The following is a 22,875-nucleotide window of genomic DNA, read 5'->3' as shown; positions in this document are numbered from 1 at the left end:
GGGGGGGCGGGGGCGGGGGGGGGGGGGGGGGGGGGGGGGGGGGGGGGTGACTGAGCTGCTGGTTGCAGTTCACATCCTTCACCGCTAGATGGCACTAAACCTACACACTGAACCTTTAAACTTTAGACCTTGAACTTTAAACTCGGGTCTGGAAGGAAGGAAGGATTTTAATAAACAATAAATGAAAGAATTCAGTCGTTATTGTTTCAGACCTGGCACTGATCATCTTCCATACATCTGTAGAGCTGAAACAAAAAGTCAGTTCATCGATCAGCCAGGAGACAGGTTGGATCGGGGATTTATTTTATTGTTGTTTTAAGATCTCGATGGTCGAAGGACACGGGACAGACTGTGGGAACATTTCAGAGATGTGACACAAAATGTCGTTTGTTTCTTAAGGTAAAAAAAGGACGACAACAACGAAGCGTAAAGTTTAAAAGCTTTAATGATCGCACATATCTGACAGAGAGAGAGAGAGAGAGAGAGAGAGCTTTAAAGTCTACAGGTGCAGTTTCATACATGAGAAAAGCCTTAATGTTCTAACTTCAGTTTAAATATTCGGCCTCAGCTGCTTCTTCTTCTTCATTCCTATAGATGTAGTTCTGATTGTGCAGTAAGATGGCGTTAACTTCCATACATGTTCAGTACAATAGATACACAGCGACGCAGCAACACGAGTATCAAAGAGCGGAAAACCTGAACGCAGCGCGAAGAGCCGACGAAAAGCAAGCAAACCTTCATGTCTCCGCACCGTCTGCAGCACACGTTCACCACCCGACACCGACGCTTTAAAGTGTTTATTATACATATTGATCGTCATTACCTGTACGAGAAGATCTGAAAACGTGTGAGAACCAAAGAAGAAGATGGAAAAAAATGAAGCCATTTTCAGTTTCAGGTGAGTTTCAGGCGACGCTCTGAGCCTGACGAAGCATGCAAGTGTTTCTATATCACACGCCTCCTGGAAGGCGACCGGCTGTTCAAAAGACAAAAACAAAATGGCTGCCGAGCGTTAGACGGCGAGGATAAGGCAAAATAATAAGAAGAAAAGAAAAATGCACTGTTGGTCCAATTTCTCAGCGGCGGAGGAAGAATGTTCGTTCGTCTCTTCAGACACAAAACTGAGCAAATAACTCTGTAAAAAACGCAACGTAGAAAAATAAAATCAAATCACAGAACAGGCGTGGTCCCTGCTGACGTCACCGAGAGACGCAGCCAAGGCTTCGGTTTAGACGCGGCGTGACGGCGGTTCATCGGCCGCAGAGCGAAGGCCGACGCCGGGTCTGAACCGAAGTCCCGCTCTCGCTCTCAGGCACAGTGTTAGCATTCGTCCCGAGTGTCGCCTCGCCACGCGACCGGCTAACCACGTTTTAAAAAAAAAAAATCGAGAATGAACACAAAAACAACCCCACGGCGCACTTTGGTGAAACGTTCAGCCTCCTGCTCCTCGCCGAGCGTCAACCTCCGTCAGCCGCCGCTCAGTAGTGACATCATCAGTAGTGATGAAGGTTCATCTGATGACGCCATCTCTACGGACGTCCTCTAACAGACGGCGTCCTCCACTTGGGAATAATCGACCGTTTCTAACATGAAGTCGTGTTTGGAGGAACAGGAAACGTCGGGAGGTTGACGGCTGGCAAAATCGGCGAAGGTCTCGTCGGAGCGAGGCGAGCTTCGAGCCAATCAGCAGGGAGAGGTTTGGAGGTGACGCGTCTCCGGACCTTCGTGCAGCTGAAAAAGCAGCTGGACTCGCGCTCTGAAGCAGGTTCCAGTTCTGTTCCAGCTGGAGGCAGGAAATGAGAAATGATATTTTAAAGCAGCTAAATATGTCACTTCCTGCTTCAGAGCGCGCGTCGGGACCCGGCTGATCGGTTTCACCAAAGCGCCGCGTCCTTCCTGTTCTACTGCTTCTTCTTGCTGAACAGGCTGAAGCGCTTCTCCTTGTCCTTCTCTTTGTCCTTCTCTCTCTTGCCGGGACTCGACTCGGTGGTGAGCGTGACGGCGGCCGGCAGCGTCTGAGCGCGCCCGGACGCCGGCGTGCCGGGGTTGCTGCCCTGCACGTCGGAGTGGTCGACGCTGGCGTTCAGGATGGCCTGGATCCAGGTGCTCATCTCGTCCTGCAGGGGGCGACACGGGTCAGCTGGCAGGTCAACAACACGTTCAGAATGTGAATGTGGCGCCGGAGAGACTCACCTCATCTTTGGCTTGGAACAGGTACTCGTTTCCATCGGTGACTCTGAAACAGAGAAGAAGAGCGAGCTGAGCGGTCGTGTCGTCGTCAGTACTTCCTGTGACCGGATTTAAAATGGCCGCCTTATTACCTGAGTTTGAAGACGTGTTTCTTCTTCTTGTAGTCTGTCGCCACGTCGCACGCCGCCTCCTTCAGGCTGATGGGTAACTCGCTGTGGTACGGGACTCCCTGAGCCGCCGCCTTGCCGTCTTTGTAGAAGCCCATCTCCTGGTTGTTGATGACACAGTACACGTTGTGCCACGACCTGCCAATCACAGAGCAGCGTGGTCACACGATGCGTCCTGAGGAGCGGCACGCCTGCTGCATCAGGGTCTGAGTTGTTACCTGTTGGAGGCCTTCTTGTTGTGGCCCTCCCACTCGTGTTTGCGGTGCAGGAGTCCCTCCAGCTGGGAGGACGAGTCCTGGTTCTTGGAGGGCAGCGTGGACGACTGGCTGGTCTTACTCTTCCTGCCGGAGGTCGGGGAGGCGCCGGGGCTCGGCTCCTTGGAGCTACGCTCGGCCACGCCGTTCACCAGACCTCCACCGTCCACGCCGTCCTGAGGGAGGAGCGAGAGGAGACATTTAAAGAAGGCGAGACCGAAGCTGAGGACGGTTTGAGATCTCAGCCGGACCTTTTCATTTTCTCCAGAGGACTCGTTCTGATTCCCGTCGTCGTGTTGGAACAAAACAAATCGACTGGGTTTAAGGTGTCGGGGACGCTGATCTCAGTGAGAACAGAAAGATTAAGTACGATGAATCAAGCACACAGCGTCTGAAGGGTTAGACACCGGGGATGTACTGACCTTAGGAGAGTCCTGGTCTGACGGGAGTCCGTTCTGCACGATGACTCCGCTGAAGAGAGAGAGAGAAAAACAGGAAGTTACTTTACGAGCCCTGCAGCTCCTCTGACGTCCACCAGGTGGCTTCCCGGAGCTTTCACCTCTCCTGCTGAGCCTCCTCCTGCTCAATCACGGCCGGCTCCGGAGACGGCGGCTTCCTCATCCTCTCCTCTTCCTCCTGCAGCCTCCTCACCTCCAGCAGCTCCAGCTGGAAGACAGACACACGGAGAGCCGTGATTGGCTGTAGAGAAATACCTGAAGACGGATGTGTCACATGGGCCCCTGTGAACGGGCCCTGCTCTCGTAGAACTAATGAACAGCCACTGAACTCCCCCGTATTTGGGACCATAAAACTATCCTGCGGCAAAGATCAAAGTGTTTATTTAAACCAGTATGAATATTGTAAATCAGGCGAATAACATTTTGATTATGAATTATTGTTTATCATCCCGGGAGATCTTTGGCGCTCTAATCGAACTGATCTAAAGACGTGCGTCCGTACTGACTTTAAACATTTGTCTGTGCGGTCTCAGCAGTGTAGAAGCAGCTCAGAGGTTTCATACATCCAAAAAAAAAACAGACCAGGCTTCTAATTGAGACCTGCGCTTCTTTATTAAAACGAGTAGCCACACCGGCCAGTAAACACGGTCGGCGTCTAACATTTTTAAGTCTGAACCTCAGCTGGTTCAGTGAAGGTGAATTCTGAGATCAGATCTGACTTTAGAACCAGCGCCTTTCTTTTTATTCCCTGGACATGAGAAACGCGCTGCGTAAACATGAGCCTGTGGTGTTTTGTCCCCTCCCGCTCACCGTAGTCAGCCTCTCCAGAGCGGAGAAGCGCTCCTCCCAGGTGGCGGCGGACTTCTCGAAGGCCTCGTGGCGTTTGATGAGCTTCTCCACCTCGTCCACGCTCTGACCCATCTCCCTGCTGGACAGGTAGGGCTCCTGGCCCAGCAGCCAGGCCTCGGCCACCCCCGCATCCCGGGAGAACTGGTGCACCTCCAGGACTGAGGGGGGAGGACTGAGTCAGCTGAATCACAGTTTTATTCTGCTGCCAATCAAACCAAACACTTTTTGCAAAGAGGTGTCAAAATAAAAGCTTCCTGGCATCTCGAAGGGAATAATTATCCCCTTTTATTGTGAAAAACCTGCAGGAAGTGTTGATTTGACAGCTGGATTAACCACGGGAGCCGTTCGTGTTGCTGTTTTGAGGAGTTGCTGTAGTGCAGCAGGCTCGGGGTCATTTCATATTCAGCTTTTTATTCCGTTTATGACATTTTGTATCTGAGGACCAACGTTATTATCGTAAACGAAGACGAACGAAAAAACGTAAACTAGATGTGAAAAAAACTTAACTGAAATAAAAATAAGCAAATAGCAAAGTTACAAGGAGAGATCCCATCATAAGTTAGGGGGAGGCTACATATACATATATATATATATATGTTTAGTGTTTGGGCCCCTACGAGCTTCAGATAGCTTAAACCTTTTCACTAATCTGCATTATTTCTAATGATTGTACTTGTATTTTAACGTTTTGTGAATAAACTGGACTGAGCTTGGCATCGTGCAGCGACAAAGACTAAAACTAATAAAAACTGAACTAATTCAAATTAAACTGAAATTGAATACAAAAAGTATAAAAATAAGTATAAAACTAAAAACCTTGCTGAGGAGCCTCTCCAGAACAAGATGGCGCCTCATGCTTTTTTCCTCAGATTATAATAAGGAATAAGGCTGGGGTGGAACCGCTGGTGTATCAGGATGCTGTCTGAGTGTCTGAAAGGTCGAGTCATGTGCTTCACCTCCTCCAATAAAAGTCACAGAAACCTGTTTTTATTTAACAGGGACAGAAACCTCAGGAAGAACATCAGAGAAGTTTAAATCTTCTTTAAGCTGTTGTTCATTATCATAGTTTCTTCTCCTGAAGCTGAAACGCTGCACTGATTCTTCCACGGACAGGATATTAATGAGCAACTCTTAATATATCCAAACAGTCCTGACGCGCTTCTGCCAGCAGTCTCGTGTTGTTTCAGATGAAGCTTTATTGGCTGCTGCTGACAGTGAGGTTCAGTACAACTATATATATATTTAACGCTGCTGTCAGTCGGGATCTTGTATCGGCCTGATTAACTGGTCCATCACTAACTATCTTTTATAATATATATATTAATGTAATCGTTTTATTAACATGTGTTCAACACGTCTTTCAAAACGCCTCCGTCAGTTAAACTGAACCCCCTTTATTCTGCTGCTCAGGACGTTTGAGTCATTTCTCTGTGCGGACCTGCGGGCTGATCTCGGTCTGAGCGGCCCGGCGGTCCTGATGACTCGACCGAACCACCGGCAGCGTTTCCTGATTGGTCGGAGCCGGCGGTTTGCCGGCCGGCTGAGAAGAAGCTCATTCAGCTTCGTTAAAGGGCAGCGAGCGCCTGAGGAGTCTTCATCAGCGCTGACTCCTCACTGCGGCGTCCAATCAGCCGCAACCTCCACAGACCTCTGACCCGGCCTGAGGCGTGTTGGTGTTTCATAGAGAACACAAACAGGAAGTGTGTGAATCTTACCGAGTCGTAGCCACTCCCACCGATCCTCCCACTTGTCAATCATCTCTTTCCTCTTGTCGGTCAGCTGCAGCAGCTTTTCTTTAATCTGAACACAGACACAGCAGTTAGCCTCAGAGCTACAGGTGACTGTCCTACCTGCGGGTCACATGACCTTACCTGGAGCCTCACATCAGCGTCCAATGCAACGTCTGTAAAATACGAGCCAGAGGGCGGCCGGCAGCTGACTCCAGCTCAGTCTTAGTTACTGATAACTTTAGTTACAGATCACACTACCTGGGTAGTGAAGCCCTGCTCTGCTTCTAATTGGCTAGTAGTCCTTACCTAGGTGCTGAACATCAACAAAGATCTAACAGAAGTGAGATGCTTCACTTGGTAGCTAAAACGAAGCGTTCAACACACAGGGAGAGACGAGGAGCTGCCGCGATGTGCACAACATAAACCATGTGAACCTGTTCTGGCACAAAACGAGCAGAATATGACCACTTTAAAGCGCCGTTTTCCTCCTCACCTCGTGCGACGCGTAGTGTTTTCGGGCCAGCAGGGCTTTCCCCAGCTCGATGCAGGCCGTGAAGCTGTCGTTGCGGGCGTCGATCTCCGCCTTGATGCCCTGATGGTTGTTCATCAGCAGCTCCACGGACGACACGTCTCTGCACACAGGTGGACACACATTCATCAGAAGTTTGATCGGGTGAAGCGTTGCAGTCCAGCAGACAGCAGCAGACTCTGTACCTGGGGTTCTCCTGGGCCTCGATGAGCCGGATAACATCGTCCATCCACAGCATCAGGTCTCGGACCATGCTGAAGAACCTGAACTTGTCGCCGGTGTCCAGGAGGCGGACCCTGCGCCCGTCGCAGGCCTCCAACAGACTCCTCCAGGCCTCCAGCACCTCGCTCTCCCTCCGCTGGATGTCGTCGGCTTTGTCTCCGGCGTACGCCGACTGCAGGCGCACGGCGTCATCCTGCAGCTGCCTCACCTGCCGCACAAAGGTCAAAGGTCAAGCCACCTGATACCAGCAATCCGTCCTTCACTGAGATTTTCAATTTCATGTTTTTATATTTATTTAGGTTGGTTTATTGTTGTTACGCACCGAGTGCCCAAAGCTAAGCCCCAGGGGCCTTATGGCGTTCATCATCCCTTTAACCTTTAATTTCCTGTCATCTTTCTACTGGGTCCCACCATTAAAGGCATAAAACGCCCCAAAACAAATCTTCAAAAGTACAGTTCAAGTTCAGTTTGCACTGACACGATGGCTTCCAGCTGCTCGATGGTTCACATCTGAGGTTTCATTAAACTAATTTCCCTCTGCGTAAGAATCACAGGAGCTGCAAACCTCTAACCAAATGTCCCCATAAACCCCGGCGTCCCCGTCCAGCAGGTGAGGCGTGACCCACCTGTGTTCCCAGCGCCTGGATGTCGTGTTCGAAGGTGGTGTGCATCCTCTGCAGCGTCTCCACTGTGTTCTGGTCGCGGCCGACCTCCTCCGGCAGCTTCTTCTGTTTGTCCAGGATGCGTCCCAGGATCTCCTTGGCGTCGTGGTAGAACTTGTGCAGCTCGAAGGAGGCGGCGAGGATCTGCGTCCTGGTGTCGATCAGCTCCAGCAGGTCGGCCCAAGCCTCGTTCAACCCGTCCTTCCACTCCGCCACCGTCGCCGCGTCGCCGTGGCCCGTGTTGATCAGCTCGTCCGCCTGATGGTTGACGGCGTCCACGCGCTCCTGGCCGATGTTCCCGGTGTCCCGAGCGAACTCCCGGAAACGCTCCTGCAGCATCTGCAGCACAGAGTCCACAGGTCAGAGGTCAGCAAGTACTGTCGGATAAAATACACAGGCTGTGTAGTAATCATGACAGTAACAACCAAAGTAGCAGTACTGACTGAGGTGTTTTAAGAGTACTGGAGAGTAGAAGTAGGAATGCTGCTACTGTTATTAGTCATAGTAGTAGTACTCACATGAAATAGTACCACATGTGGTGAAAAGGAGTGTCTGAAATACTGTCTTAGTAGTAGTAGTCGTAGTATCAGCAGCAGTAATAGTGTGCCTAGTGTGAAATATTAGCAGTACAACAAGACATTTAGTAGTACTGATTGTACTGTAGAATATTTGGTGTACTAATGTAAGTACTGTGAGATGTAATGCACTGTTGGTAATATATGGAGTAGCAGTACTGGGATGAGTAGTTCCAGAAGAGGTAACAGCGTCTAGTGGTAGTAGTACTGGCTGGTGTACCAGTAGTATCAGTATGTGATGATGTGTTTGTAGTCCGTGCCCGGCCGGTATTACAGTATCAGTAGTATTATGACCCGACTGCCTCTCAGTCAGCACCATCAGCGGTAGTACTCGCAGTAACGTACAGTAACGTGTTCGTAGTCCTGGCCCAGCTCGTGCGACCCGGCCACCACCTCCCGCTCGGCGATCCACTGCTCGAGGTCGTCCACCTCCCGGTTCAGCTGGAAGAGGCGGAGCCTCTCGTCCAGTTTGCCCCTCCTCTCCTCCGATAGGTCCTTCAGGCCGGCGTACAGCTTATCCACCTGAGACTGACGCATGCTGATTCGCTCACTGAAACAAACAAACACACTTGTAAATGTGAGAGACAGAACCTGGACTGAGCTGGTTCTGTTTGATCCAGCTGGAGGTGGTGAGTTTCCCTGAGTGTGTGTGAGACCTCTCCGGGTGTCCGTCCGCCACCAGGCCTCTGCTGGTCTTGGACAGCTGGTGGACCGTCTCAGCGTAGTCCTCCACCGCCTGCTCCACGATCTGATGCTTCTTCTGCATGGTGACGGCGCTCAGCTCGTCCTGATCAAACGCACAAACAAGCCGTACTGTTACAGCGACCAACGGCGGACATATCAGATATTACTGTCACATGATGCTGCGCGATCCACAAACAGAGACGCTGCAGCGTTCATGAGCTCTGCCCTCACTGAGGTTCAGGTCCAGAGGATTTACGGAGAACGTTGGCTGGAAAAGATGCAGCCCAGAGTTTTGTCTACAGGTTCTCTCTCAGGCTGCTGAATGAAGCCTAAGAGGAAAATTACAGCTACAAGTCTCGATTTGCAGACAGTTTCACACAGATGATTCTACATTATGAAATGTATTCTGCAAGTTTCTAATTTATTGCTTAATTTCTGTTATGGGACGCCTGTTTTCCTCATTAATAGCGCCCCCTCGTGGTCGATTTGATTGAAATGATCAGGTTTTTTGCAAATACTTATTTGGACATATCCTGTGACACTTGTGAGAATTCATTTTGGATTTATGCCACGTCCATTTCTTGTATTTGTAGCAAGTTCATTGGTCAATATCTTGAAAACTAAGATGTCGAAAAGCTTTATTTGACTTGACTTCAATGATGATGCACCGAATATTTGGTGGCAATCGGAGCTAAGGTCTAGCAGGAGAGGTCAAAAATGTGTTTTGAAATGGCAGAAACTTTTTCTAGGCGGACCTTAATGTTCCTTGAGGCTTTTTTGTAGAGCACATTGAGCTGCACCTGTGTGAGAAATTTCAAGTCAGTCGGAGTTACTGTGTGAGGGGCGTGGCCTTTCAAAGTTTGCATGTTGAAGCCTTATTTACAGCGCCACCATGTGGCCGATTGGTGCAGATTTCTATGGAAGCACACGCACGTCATTTCCAGTTATTTCTTGTTTCTAGCTCATTCCAGCTCAGGGGAGTTTGAGCCGGCGCAGCAGACAACAAATAATAATAATAATCCCTGACTGACGCGTGATCGAACCTTAGAAAGGACGACAAAGAGACATTTGGTGTCTGGGCTCAGGGGCCCGTTGTAAGTACAACACTGGGCCTCAACACCAGGTACTAATGCAGGTGACCCCTGAAGGTCTCGCCCCCCCCACCTTGGCCTTCTCCTCCGACATCATGTACAGCTCCTGCTCGCTCATCCAGGCCTCGGCCTCGGCGGCGTCGAAGTAGTACTGCTGGGCTTTGTGCGCCTCCTCCAGCCGGCCGTGACGCCGCTCCGCCTCCTCCATCAGCCGCCTCCACAGCTCCTGCAGGTTGGCGAGACGCTGACGGATCACGACTTCGTCGGAAGACTCGTCTTTCAGGAGGCTCTTGGTGCGCTCCAAGATGTCGTCGATACGAGGCTGATGACCCTGGATCTCCTTCTGCAGAGTCTGAGGAGGAAGCGCTCACGTTAGTACCGCCATCTCTGCAGGATACCCGATCGCCGGTCGGGACCTGATAACGGAACGCTTCTCTCACCTGGTTCTTCTTGATGAGCAGCTGGACGGTCTGCAGGTTGTTTCCGTGGTCGGTGGACGTGGCCACGGGCATCCTCTCCTGGACCCACAGCTGGAAGACAAAACACCAGAGACACACTGAGACGCGGCGACAACACGGCCTCCTGATGGGGGCGCCGTGGAGGCCCTCGCTGGACGACCTTTATTCAAAGAGTTTAAGTTTTACCAGAAAACCACTGCTGATCCATTAACCTCAAATAAAAATCAATCACACCGTGGAGTGAATTCTGTCATGGTGACGACCATGTGACCATGTGACACAGCAAAAGTTCCAGAGGAAGTGAGTAAAGCCCGGGACATACTTGCTTTTAACTACGCGTTAGCGTACTCAAGATGGCTGCCACGCGTACAAAGCTGCACAGCTTAGAGTTGTGATTGCATGGTGTGACATGTGATGCCAAATGGAAAGAAGTAGACCAGGCTGAAGTCTGTAACCCTCTTCATCCATTCTTGGAGATAAACGGTTATTACAGTTACTTCAGAAACAAGTGTCTAGTTGGATCAAGGTGCCATTAAGTATCTGGTTTAAGGAACTTGGAGACAGGACCTTTGAGGCTGATGCAAAAATCCTACGCTGGCCAGCATATGATACGGAATTTACTCCTGCAAAACTTGATAGTAGGTTCATAACCTGGTGCAGCAGGGGTATTACTGCATATTGGAAAATTTCATCTGGAAAAGGTCTTGACACTTTTAAAAAGATATCAGATATTTATAATTTAGAGAAAGATGATTTCTATAGGTATCTTCAACTAAGACATCACTTTGATGCAGATATTATCTCCAAAAACCAGGACAGAAACCCCTTAATTAACATTTTTATAGATGCATGTAAGGGGAAAGTGACTAAACAACAGATTTCTAAGACCTATTCAGAAAAACTGTCTACTATGTACATTAAGCTCAGATGGGAGAAAGAGGCTGCGATAGAATTATCTGAGGAAGATTGGTTGAATATCTGTAAGACCATGGCAACCACCTCAGGCTCTGATTTGTGGAGGGAATTTACCTGGAAAAATACTGTGAGGTTCTTCATTACACCCAGAGTGAAGGAGCTTCAGAGTAAAAACATTGAACATGGTTGATGTTGGAGGAAATGTGGGTATACATAATATATAAATCTTTTGGCCACTTTCACAAGTTTTGGGAGTGTCCTAAGATTTCCCCCTACTGGTCAGATGTGGTTAAAACTATTCAACTGATTCTTGGACTAAAGCTTGAGGAGAGTTTCAGTGTATTCTGTTTGGGCAACATACCAACTGGACTGAACAAACAAGACAGATATTTGTTACAAATATTGCAGGCAGCCGGTAAGAAGGAAATAACACGGAGATGGTTAAATGAGGAGCATCAGAATGGACAGACATAATACATGAACTTTATGTTATGGAGCGCCTAACTTTTTCCCTCAGACACTCGTCGGAGAAAGGTATATTTTGTTAGTGAGATGCCACAGTAGATCTGGACTGGAATTATATGTAAAATGTTGATTTAACAAACCTGTGTAATATTTATTTTCCCTTTTTTCTTACTAGATGGCTCTTTTAACTAATTTTGTCGGCCCTCTTTATGTTTTGTGTAGTTTTTTTGTTAATGTTTGTAAAAAAAATTAAAATTGTTCAATAAAAAAAAAAAATTAAAAAAAAGATGGCTGCCACTCGTATCCTGCGTTCCTTTGGAGCGAGGTTGTGCACGTCTCCAGGAATTAACGCTACGCAGAGAGTTGCAATTCAGGGGGCAGTATGTCGACCGTCAGCAGCGACCTCCTGTTCCACACACCAGCCAGGAGGTGGCGGTGTTCAGTTGGTTAGCCAACCGCCATTGAATGCAAAAGAAGAAGAGGAAGAAGGTCAGCAGCAGACTGAACCAAGGAGGTTTATGGCGGGATGTTGACAATAAAAGTCCTGGAGCTAGTCGGCCATTACAGAAACAGTTCTAATGTCTCATTAAAATCACAAGCTGCTCGAGTGTCGCTGGCTTTGGTTTGTTTATGTATGTAAGGAAGATAATCCGGTCCTGGTCTGCCCCCTAGTGGATTCACTTTTCTAATCCTCCGGGTACAAAGTACGCGGGCCAGTATGTGAACAAAGCCGCCTGCGTCGCCTGCGCGTTGTTAAAAAGACGGGGGCTTAAGTAGACGCTGAGCTGAGACTCTTCTTTGTCGTGTTTCCAAGCTGCCGTCTTATTTTGAAATGGTTCTAATTATTCAACACTCCAGCTTCTCAGTCTCAACTGACTGCTTCCTTTAACACGTTTGTTAAATAAACTACAACGACTTCTTAATGATTCACACAATAACTTTAACGTTAATCTACTTTGGGCTGATTTCTGAATCGCTTTCAGCAGAACATGAAAAATGAACCACGCGGCGTCTCCGGCTCAGCGTTACGTACGATCTCGTCCTCGACGTCTCGGTTGAACTGGTGGACTTCTCTGGACGCCACCAGGAAGTTCCTGCGGCGTCGCAGCGGCTCCAGCAGCTCCTGGAACTTCCTCTCCACCAGCTGCCTCCGCCCGTCCACCTCGTCGGTGTCCTTCACCTCCTGACCCAGAGCCTTCACCTGGCTCTGCAGCTCCACCACCTCCCGCTGACGCACCTCCACCTGCTTCTCCAGCATCTGTGGGGGGGCGGGGTCAGAATCATTGCACTAATGCTCGTACTGATTCTACAGCTGTACTCGTACCTGCACTATTACAAGCTGATACTACTGTGATAATACAACAAAAATACGACTACTATTACTGGTAAAGCTACATTTAACGCTACCAGTCATCAGCGGTGAAAGAAGCACTTGTATTCTGTTTACAGGTAAATGTAGTATAAAGTATCCTAACCTGAAATACTACAAGTAAGTAAGTAACTCTACACCACTCTTAGTACTACAACTCCTGTCAGTACTGCGGTAATCCTGTCGGCGTACCTGTTGTTTTTTGAGCAGAATGTTGACGGAGGTCAGGTCCTTGCCGTAGTCGTCAGACTGGATCTGGCCCTCGAGGCCCCCCATCCACTTGTCGAGGTCGGCGCAGCTCTGAGTGAACAGCTCGGCCTTGTTGGCGTCGAACAGACACTGAGCTTTAGTCTGCGTGGTGGACTCTAGCTCCTCCCACATCGAGTGCAGCGCCGACAGCTTCTCCTTCACCACCGCCTCCGTCTCCGGCTTCTCCGACACCAGCAGCGTGCCGTCCTACAGGAAGAACGCAGGTCAGGTGAACAGGTACGGTTCTGGGGATGAGCTACAACAGATCCTCGTGTGGCTCCTCTGAGCTCTCAGTTTCATCATCTGCTTCGCTTTAAGGAGGGTTACTTCACTTTCTTAAAGGCATTCTGTTCCCTGACGGTAATCTAGGACTCTACACAGATGATGCACTACTCTGCGCTGCGCATGTGCAGTAAATGCGTCCTGTTCTGGGACAGAAGGTCCTGATCTAGCCGGGTTCAGAGCCTTCGTACCTTCTGGATCTTGTCCAGCCACTCTTTGTTGGACTGCAGCTCGGCCATGAAGGCCTGGTGCTTCAGCCACTTGCTGTGCAGGTTCCTGGCCTCGTCGTAGGTCATGTCCTGAGCGGTGAGCATCTTCTCGTTGATCCACAGAGACAGCTGAGGACACAAACACAAGTCTGTCAGGGTGACTCCTCCATCCTCACGCCATCTCTACTCCCAGCCTCAGGTGGAGCACAAACAACGTGTCGTCTCTAAAGAAAAACAAAAGTTCGTTCATTAGTTTGAGGACAGACCGACCTCCTGGCAGTCCTGCAGGAACTTCTGCAGGTCTCTGTTGTCCTTCAGTCTCATCAGCAGCTCCACTGCGGCCTCCCTGTTCTTCTTATGCCTGAAACACAGAGACCAGCTCAGATCAAGACGCCATCACATGAGGATACTTCATGCTGATTGGCCGAATGGTTCACTATGTGTTCATTAATAACCGACAGATTCCGCTCTACCTGTCGTCGATGGAGGCGACCCTCTCCTGGATACGCTCGGCATTGACGTTTCCGTCGCTCGCCAGCCGCCTGCCGGCCTCCACCACGCCGTTGATCTTATCTTCGTTGGCATCCATGGTGGTCATGAAGTCCTCCTGCTTCTTGATGGCGGCCTCAGCGCCCTCCAGAGTGGCGGGCATCTCGGTGTGGGCCAGAATGTACTCCTGCAGGCGAGGACACGGGGATTAATACTGATCCAGGTGGTTGGTGCGCTAACGCTACCACGCTGAAGGAAAGGTCATCAGATCAGATTTTGATTCTGAACCTTACTATGCATTAAAATCAGGAGTCTGCATGAACCCTGAGCTGGCAGAATAAACAGATCAGGGCGCGGGAGTCACGGTGTTAAAGGTGTGACAGACTGCAGTGAGGTGAACCTGGATCTTACCTGGTTGTTGAGGAAGGCCTCGGCCTGCTTGGTGTCTCTGAGGAACAGCTGGTAAGCGTGGGACTGGGACAGCAGGTTCTGTCGGTTCTCCCACATCTTGTGCAGTTCGTTCCAGCCGGTGTCGAGCGCCTGCAGCCTCTGTCGCAGGAACATGTACTGCGCGTCCGTTTGGCCCTGCGTCACCATCTCCCCCATATCTCGCATCTTCTGGTAGTCCTCCTCGTAGTTCTGGATCTCGTTCTTGATGCCTTCGTGCTGGGCCATGAGCTTCTCGGCCTCAGCCAGCGTGTTGGGCATGTCCTCGGAGGCGATGGCCGTCTGAGTGCGCGACAGCCAAGACTGGAAGTCGTCCAGCTCGCGCAGGAACTGCTGCAGCTTCCTGGCCTCGCCGAGAGACTCCTCGCGGTTCTTCAGAGTGTTCTTCATTTCCTCCCAGACCGCAGTGATCTCAGCCAGGCGGCCTGTGATGGCCTTGGCCTGGTCGGGGTGCTCCTCTGCCAGCCGCTCGGCCTCGCCTCGCAGGTCGCCCAGTTTGTCCTCGATGGCGGCGAGGTCACGCTCCATACCGGTCAGTTTGCGCTGCAGGGCCATGACCCCGGTGAGGTCGTTGCCCAGCTCCTGGGTGGACTCGATGACTTTGGTCTTCTCTTTGATCCAGGACTTGGTCTCGTTGCAGTCGAGGTGGTAGTTCTGCACACCCAGAGCCGAGTTCAGGGACTCCTTCTTATGGTCCACCAGATCACGGAACTGGCTCCACCTAGAGGCAGAGGAGAGGGTCGTCACCGTTAAGGACTTGCTTCTTTTGTTATTAAAGTTTTTTTATTTATTCAAAGGCACAAAAACATACAGTCAAACTCGAAAATAACACAGACCCCAACAGCCGCAGACAGTATATCCAGCATAGAACCCCATATACAATCCTGCAAATCCACATTTCCTTTTTCGAAACAACCAAAATAGACATTCAGCATTGTGTCTACAAACTTTTCCATATGCCCCACCTACAGAAAGATACGTTCCCAGGCCCTGTTCTTCTTCGTTGTTAATTCTAGCCAACATGCGTTCGTATGATGCAGCTTCTGACACCTGGGGCGACGGCACTCTTCCCTACTCTGAGAGAACTTTTAAAACCCCTCGTTCATATTTAGATATATTTGACATTTCGTTTGGTCCCCTAAGAAACACAGATGACCAGTTTACATCCCCAAATTACATGCAAAAATGTCCCTATTTCACTCTTCCAACATAAATTAGTTCCTTTTAAGCCCATTCTATGAAGTTTTGAAGGGGAATTATCTTGTGCTGAATAAATTTCCCCTTCGCCTCTCTCATGTGTATTAGTGAAGATATTTAACCAATCCTCCTCACTCAGATCACACCGTAGGTCTTTCTGCCACATGATCCTCAGATTTTTACACACATCTTCTCGTATACCATTAAATGTCTTGTAGAATATGGCTGCTCTGTGAGTTTTATTAGGTCGGTCCAAAACTTCCATCAGTGTATTCTTGTTGCGACTAAATCTACCCTTTGTGATACAGTCTCGTATTTGTAAAAAAAAATCCTCCATCCACACACAGCTCACTTATTTTGCATATCCCTCTTACAAGCCTTTGATTCCAATAAACAGGTTTCTTCCCAACACGGATGGCTGGGTTTTACCCGTCTTAACCAGATCTCTTATGAAGTTCTCTCTCTTAGAATAAGACAACACTGGGTTTGAAAAATAATTATGTCCAGAAGTTGCTACACCACGTGAGAGGACATCCAGAGGTTTAAACGGGCCACTTAGTTCCCTTTCAATTCTGATTCCATCCAATGTTTTATCATTCTAGACATTTCAAATGCTAGATTATATAATCGTACATTAGGTAGACCCATACCTGCTTTTTCCCTGGTTGACCACATCTTCTTTATATTAGTCCTTGGTCTCTTTTTATCCCATAAATAGTCTTTGATAATTCTATCATACTGTTAAACAGCTGTGGTGCTATATTGACTGGCAACATCATGGACACAGAATTGAACTGTGGTGCAACCGCCACTTTAATTACATTCAATTTTCCCCATTTATCCAGCTTCATTTTTATTTTCTGTAGGAGAGGTTCCATATTTGAGAGCATTATTTCATCCAGATTTGTATTTAGTTGAACGCCTGAAGGTAGAAACTTGAAGCCTTGTGAAGTGAAACCCCAGAGTGACGTGTGTGCGAAATGATTTGTTGAGTTTCCAGTCACGAAGCACAGCCGGGTGTCACATCTGCTCCTACCTGTTGTTGAGTTTGTCCTGCTGGGTCTTCAGGTCCTTTTCGCTCGAGTGACCGCTGTGCATCAGCTGCCGGGCGATCTGGTTTACCACAGCGACACGAGACGCCTGGTTGTTCATCTCCGGTTCCAGACTCTCAAACCTGCCAGGGACACGCTTCATGAATAAAGAGCTGAAAGAGATGTGCAGTCACAAACGTGCAGCATCCTGTGGTCCTACCTGTGCTGTATGACCTCCAGGTCCTCCAGTTTCTCGGGGATCTCCATGCTGTTCAGCCACTGCTCCTTCTCGTCGATCCAGACCTCACAGGCGCCGGCTTCGCTGAACATCTTGTAGAGCGCCAGAGCGTCCTGCAGCCCCTGCTTCCTCAGCTTCGTCAGCTCCGCCACCTCCTTGTAACGTTCCTCGATGCCGGCCAGCCGACTACGCACCTCCTCTGACTCCGCCTTCTCGTTGGGCAGAGAGGCGGCCTGCTCGTGGAGTGAGTCGATGACCGAACGGTAGCTGGCCACCTCCGCCGCCGCGTCTTTGTGCTTCCTGACCAGGGCCTGTGTAGAGAACTCGTCATGGCCCGTCTCTCCACTCGAGACGATCCGCAGGGCGTCCAGCGTCCAGGCGTCAACATCATCCGCATCAGTCTGGAACTGGTGGAGTGCGAGAGCCTCTTCCAGTCTCTTCTTCCTCCCCGCCGCCAGCTGCTCCAGCGCCGCCCACTGAGCCCGCAGGTCGCCGATACGCTCCTGGATCTTGGAGGCGGCGAAGTGGCCGGCCTCTACCATGGCCTGGCCCTCTGCGATGGTGTGCTGGAGGTGGCCGGCGCGGCCGCTCATCTCGTCATCCAGGGCGCGTTGCTGGCTGAGGAGGCGCAGCGCCCCCGTCAGGTCTTTGCCGTGCTCGAGAGAGGACAGGATCTGCTCCTTCTCACGGATCCAGCCCTCCTCCTCCGCCATCTCCCAGAAGAACTTCCAGAGACGCCGGGACTCCTCCAGGCGGGCGCGACGCTCGGCAGCCAGCTGGGTCAGCTCCTGGTAGCAGAACTCCAGGTGGGACACCCGGTCCTGGATGACCTGAGGGTCGCAGGGCTTGTAGCCTGGACAGGAAGACACCGTTATCAGTGGTTAACACTACAGGAAGAAGCTTCCTCACGAGAGTAAAATGCTGTATCTGCTCCTCGTCTGGAAGTAATGTGTGAAAACTGTTTTTATTGGACAAAATATTTTAACCAGGGGACGAGGACAGATCACGCTGCTCACCGTCGTCGTTGACGGAGTACTTGTTGGCGTTAGAGCTGACTGCCTTCACCCTGTCCGCCTGGATGGCGATGTCCGCCTCCACCAGGGCGTGTTTCTGCAGCAGGTCCTCAACACCTAACAGATGCTTCCCGTAGTCCTGAGACAGCAGCAACATCTGCAAAGCAAAGACAGACAGACGGACAGTTAGCTACCTCCTGTTCCCGCTACCTGGACCTTTCTCTAAGTAAACCCTAAATCTACCGTGGAAGCGTAGGATTAGTCTTTTTGTCCCTCTCTCTGCTGGTCAGCGTACCTTCATCTCGTCCATCCAGTCCATGATGTAGAGCATCTCCTGGAAGACTCTCTGCAGGCCCAGGTTCATCTCCAGTCTCAGCCTGCGGGCCTTCAGCAGCTCCAGCAGGTACTCCCACAGCCGGATCACGTTGTCCTTCCTGGCCGTGACGCGTTTGATGTCGTGGTAGTGCTCCACCTCCAGCTCCTTCGCCACGGAAACCACGGCTTGGACGCGCTCCTCGTACGCAGCGATGTCCGTCTCAATCGCCTCGTGCTTCTTGGTGGCCGCCTCCACGGCCTGGAGGTCGAAACCAAAGTTGTCCTGGAGAGAAACGGGAGGCGGCGGCGCATTCATGAAACCACACATATTAAAACTTTTGTGACTCACGCAGCAAGACAGGTGCACCTGGTAACTGACGGTGCTTCTTCCTACCTGTGACACCAGTCTCTGGTTTTCGCTGAGCCAGGTCTCTCTCATGGCCGCCTTCCGGTCGAAGCGTCTGGCAAGTTGTTCCAGTTTCTCCTGACGAATCAGCTCCGTCCTCAGAGCCAGCTCCCTCTCGTGCTCGGCCTTCTCCAGTCGCTCCCAGGCCTGACGGCGAAAACACCGAACACTTCTTAACAGAAATACTGACTTTACTGAACCGAACTGTAAACTCCACCTCAGTCCCCGAGTGACTCTGGAGCTCCAGTCTGTGAACGTGGGAGTCTGAACTTCCTGCATTGAACCCAAATCCTTCTGAATCTCTAATCAAGTGAAATTAAGTTCAGCTTTCAATAGCTCTGAATACTGAAGTCAAACATTGTGTTCATTGGCTGAGTCTGCAGAAACACTGCAGTGTCTGTTGTTTTAAGACAACGACGAGCAGCATCAGATATTAAATGTTGATCAAATATGAATATCTAAACATCAAAACATTTAAAGACTTTTTGCATTCTGAATTAAATTTGATTTTCTGCAGTCGGCTAAAATCATGAAGCTGCTGCCAGAACGTTCTCTAGATGTCTGTCTTTGCTAAAACATTAAATTTGTTTAGAGCTGCAGTTAATGACTATCCTTATGATTATTAATGATTATTCATAAACTGAAAAAAGCCCAGAACCCAAAGACATTTAGTTTATGGTCATACACGACTAAGAAAGCAGCAGATATTCACATTAAAAACCTGGAGACCAAATTATTTGACATATTTGCCTTAAAATGACAACAAACTGATTTCCTGCATGTTTCCGCTCTAGATTTGTTTTCAATCCAAAATGGAACCAACTACTGAACCTGAACCCTGAGCTGTGATGACTGCGTCCTGGTAAGGTCAACAGAATATCACAGTTTATCTCCTCCTGCAGGAGTGGGTTCTAGATGAGTTTATGATTATTAAAGGATGCTTCCTGTATTGTTTCTACGTTCCTGACGGACTGGACGATGTAAAGATCCAGTCCTGCAGGTGTCAGCTCTGACCTTGTTGATGTCTGAGATGAGTTTGCCCTCGCGGGGCATGTAGACCTTCTGGTTGTTGGCTCTCATCTTACTCTGGATGGTGAAGAGAAGAACCTCCAGGTTTCCCTTCTCTGTGAACCTGAAGACAGGAGAGAGAGAGAGAGAGAGAGAGAGAGAGAAGTGAAAAGGAGGACGCAGAGGAGGTGCAGGAGGTGTTCATTAGTCTGTGCAGTTCCTACATAAATACGTTTTGTACAGCGTCTGCTTCAAACAGTGTTCTGGGAGGGCTGCACCTGACGGGTTCTCTACCTTTATAAGACAGTGACGCCCCTCATGCTGTGATTGGTCAGCTATGGGGAGGTGAGAAAGTGGGCGGAGTTAGAACTTCTCTTGCTCTTACTTGTGAACTGGGTGAAACAACATGAACGTCTTGAGGAGAGCCTGAAGAGAGACTTCACATTGATCAAGTCAGCGCTCGTTTAAACATATTTACAGAAAAAGGTCAGAAGAAACCCTGACGTGCTGCTTGTCTCCGCCCACTGCTGCTGTAAGGACACAAGCTCATTGGCTGAGGGAGATAAACAGCTGGTGGAGCTGACTCTCCCGCAGTCAGCTGCTGCTAAACCACCAGAGAAGAAGAGGACGCAGTGAGCTGACGTCATTAAGAGAGCTGCCGTTAAACCATGTGACGAACATGATGTCATCAGATATTTCAGGCGTTAATGAGGTCACAGCCTCCTCATCGCTCGTCACTTGTTAATGTGCTGACTTTAAATGCACAAAGGAGACTTCAGAGCTGTGAGGGAGATCAGGGAGGCAGCAGACTTCTAGATGTCGTCAAGATGTCGTGTGAACTACTTCCTGTTAAGTCTCTGGCCTTTAGTCTGCTGCCACTGTGTCCTGACAGGTGGAGGCACTACGGGAGGTGGGTCACCGAATTATTAGAAATAGTTCTATGATGACTACAATCTGGCTCGTAGTGGGTCAGATGCTCTGGACCTGCTGCTGGTTCATGTGGGGTATGGGTGGAGGAGGGGAGGAAGGTAAAGGTTCTGACTTGGGGGGTTTCTCGACGGTTCGGTAGGTGTTGAAGGCCTGAAGCTGCTGCTGGACCCCGACCAGAGAGTTGGCGAACTTCCTGTTGTTGAGGATGATGATGGTCTGCTCGATCCACTCCAGCAGGTCTGAGGCCAGAGACTCGTACTTCTCGATCATCTTCTCCGTCTCGATGGCGTTATCCAACACCTGGACAGAAAAACAGAGACGACTCGTGTCAGATCTCCGCAGCACTGAGGACGCTCAGCTGACTTTATCATCCTAAAATGTTTCGTCTTGTTCGCTATAAAAAGACGTTTTCTCCCTAAAACCACTTCAAACTGTTTTAAACTGTTTCCAGAGTCTGACACCTGCTGGTGACGACCTGTCCGTCTGCGATTGGCTCGCAGAAAAAAAACTAGATCACCAACAGATATTTCTGTTGTACCACATTTCAGTCCTAATTTTCATCAATACATTTGTCTGGATTCTCTTTAAACTCACTCTGATTGTTTCAGAGGTGAACAGCAGTTTGTTTTCTGACCTTTCCGATGCGTTTGCCCTCGACCTTCAGAGCCTTCATCTTGGAGAAGTAGTGATAATACGTGACCACGTAGGTGATGACGGACTTCTCGTCGGGATGGTCCACGCTGATATCTGAAACACAAACAACAGACTGAGGATTCCTGTCGTGTGTCGCTGTGATGATAATTTCCAGTGTAAACAGGAAATGTTCCAGTTACAAAGTTTCAATTAAAGGATTTTTAGGTCTGCAGAAGACCTGAGCAGTTTCTGTTCTCAACGATTATCATGATAAACTTTTTTTTTATGCAAAGGGGTATCTGTAATAATCTTCTTTTAAGTGGAATTAACATACAGGCTATAATATATATATATGTATATAATCATCGTGTATGTTCTGGTCATATGGTAGAACGAAGGCTATGAACAAACTGTTCTGTATAGAGCTTCTTCTTCTGCGTGGAATATGCTCTCTACCTATATCCGACAGATCAAAAGTAAATTTTCTTTTAAAAAGTCAGTTAAAGGTTCAGTGTGTGAGATTTAGTGGCATCTAGTGGTGAGGGTTGTGAACTGCAACCATCTGTCCAGTCTACCACTGCCCCCTCACCTTTCAGAGAGCGCAGGACAGCTACGGTGGCTGACGCAGCACAAAAGGTGTCTCTTCAGAGACAGCAGAGAGTGGCCAGTCAGGAAATGAGGTTTCTTTATGTAGATTTATTAAGAAATTATATTTACTGAATTATTCAGTAAAACCACATGTTATTGTGACTTGGCCACTGACAGACAACGTGGAAAATGTGAGCCAAGAGTGTGAAACACTGTCACTGTTTCTGCACCACAGTCCTTTATAAACCACACATTAGATAAAGTTTATACAAACATTGAAAAGGGAAACACGTTGATTCTCTCTGTGATTATGGATCCTCGCCAAAACTGCCCGCCAACAACAATATCTGGCCCGCTGCCAGATTACGGTGCTTTGATAGCGGCAAAAAATATAAATAAATAAAGACTTCGACAGCTACTGAAATAGATCTCACGCATCCTGTCTGAAGCTGCTGCTCTGCTAACGAGCAGCTTTAACAGTGTAACATGCAGAGAAGCAGCACTGACGTCGCTGCTGGAGGTCACAGCAGTGCGCAGAGTGAGATACCGGCTGCAGGTTTGGTTAAACTGGTTCAGTATCTTACCCTCTGGGTCCAGCAGCTTGGTGAGGCCCAGGTGCTGCTCTGCCAGGTTAAAAGCGTTCTGCAGGTTGTGGTGAGCATTGGATTTCTTCAGCTTTTCAAAGTCGATCAGATCGGGCCTGAAAATAAGAAACAGATGTAACCAGAGCTGGAAAAGGTTTAAAGTTTGAGATAAATTCAGTTTGGTGATAATTAACGGTGCTTTCTTGAGATCAAGATGTAATTATGTCATTAATATGTCAAACTATGTTTACTTAATTCAATCCTCACCTCAAGATTGAGTTATCTTTAGATAACTGACGATGATGGTGTTACCTGTGTTTGTGGATGACGATGACGATGGTGTTACCTGTGTTTGTGGACGATGATGACATTGACGATGGTGTTACCTGTGTTTGTGGATGATGATGACGATGGTGTTACCTGTGTTTGTGGATGACGATGACGATGGTGTTACCTGTGTTTGTGGACGATGATGACATTGACGATGGTGTTACCTGTGTTTGTGGATGACGATGACGATGGTGTTACCTGTGTTTGTGGACGATGATGACATTGACGATGGTGTTACCTGTGTTTGTGGATGACGATGACGATGGTGTTACCTGTGTTTGTGGACGATGATGACATTGACGATGGTG

General features: G+C 49.1%; 1 protein-coding gene across 1 annotated transcript in view; it reads right to left on the bottom strand.

Annotated features, from left to right (window-relative positions):
• Positions 1–427: 427 nt before the first annotated feature.
• Positions 428–22,875, bottom strand: part of LOC123970467 (spectrin beta chain, non-erythrocytic 1-like) — a 47,229-nt gene continuing 24,781 nt past the window's right edge. Inside the window, exons 4-33 of the mRNA XM_046048512.1 lie at positions 22,238–22,439; positions 21,067–21,179; positions 20,545–20,732; positions 19,509–19,626; positions 18,483–18,641; positions 18,069–18,371; positions 17,777–17,930; positions 16,743–17,613; positions 16,528–16,665; positions 14,259–15,015; positions 13,832–14,034; positions 13,629–13,719; positions 13,341–13,487; positions 12,811–13,074; positions 12,283–12,507; positions 9,852–9,941; positions 9,485–9,763; positions 8,293–8,423; positions 7,982–8,186; positions 7,026–7,400; positions 6,363–6,607; positions 6,142–6,280; positions 5,634–5,718; positions 3,880–4,076; positions 3,171–3,277; positions 3,034–3,082; positions 2,576–2,787; positions 2,322–2,495; positions 2,194–2,236; positions 428–2,117 (exon numbers count right to left, since the gene is read on the bottom strand). Coding sequence (XP_045904468.1) covers positions 1,902–2,117; positions 2,194–2,236; positions 2,322–2,495; positions 2,576–2,787; positions 3,034–3,082; positions 3,171–3,277; positions 3,880–4,076; positions 5,634–5,718; positions 6,142–6,280; positions 6,363–6,607; positions 7,026–7,400; positions 7,982–8,186; positions 8,293–8,423; positions 9,485–9,763; positions 9,852–9,941; positions 12,283–12,507; positions 12,811–13,074; positions 13,341–13,487; positions 13,629–13,719; positions 13,832–14,034; positions 14,259–15,015; positions 16,528–16,665; positions 16,743–17,613; positions 17,777–17,930; positions 18,069–18,371; positions 18,483–18,641; positions 19,509–19,626; positions 20,545–20,732; positions 21,067–21,179; positions 22,238–22,439 — 6,480 coding nt within the window. The 3' untranslated portion in view covers positions 428–1,901. The remainder of the gene's footprint in view (positions 2,118–2,193; positions 2,237–2,321; positions 2,496–2,575; positions 2,788–3,033; positions 3,083–3,170; positions 3,278–3,879; positions 4,077–5,633; positions 5,719–6,141; positions 6,281–6,362; positions 6,608–7,025; positions 7,401–7,981; positions 8,187–8,292; positions 8,424–9,484; positions 9,764–9,851; positions 9,942–12,282; positions 12,508–12,810; positions 13,075–13,340; positions 13,488–13,628; positions 13,720–13,831; positions 14,035–14,258; positions 15,016–16,527; positions 16,666–16,742; positions 17,614–17,776; positions 17,931–18,068; positions 18,372–18,482; positions 18,642–19,508; positions 19,627–20,544; positions 20,733–21,066; positions 21,180–22,237; positions 22,440–22,875) is intronic.

This window comes from Micropterus dolomieu, linkage group LG04, assembly GCF_021292245.1.
Source record: "Micropterus dolomieu isolate WLL.071019.BEF.003 ecotype Adirondacks linkage group LG04, ASM2129224v1, whole genome shotgun sequence".
NCBI classification, from domain to species: Eukaryota; Metazoa; Chordata; class Actinopteri; order Centrarchiformes; family Centrarchidae; genus Micropterus; species Micropterus dolomieu.
Note: the sequence above shows the minus strand (reverse complement) of the source record. Positions and strands in the feature narration are given on the sequence as shown.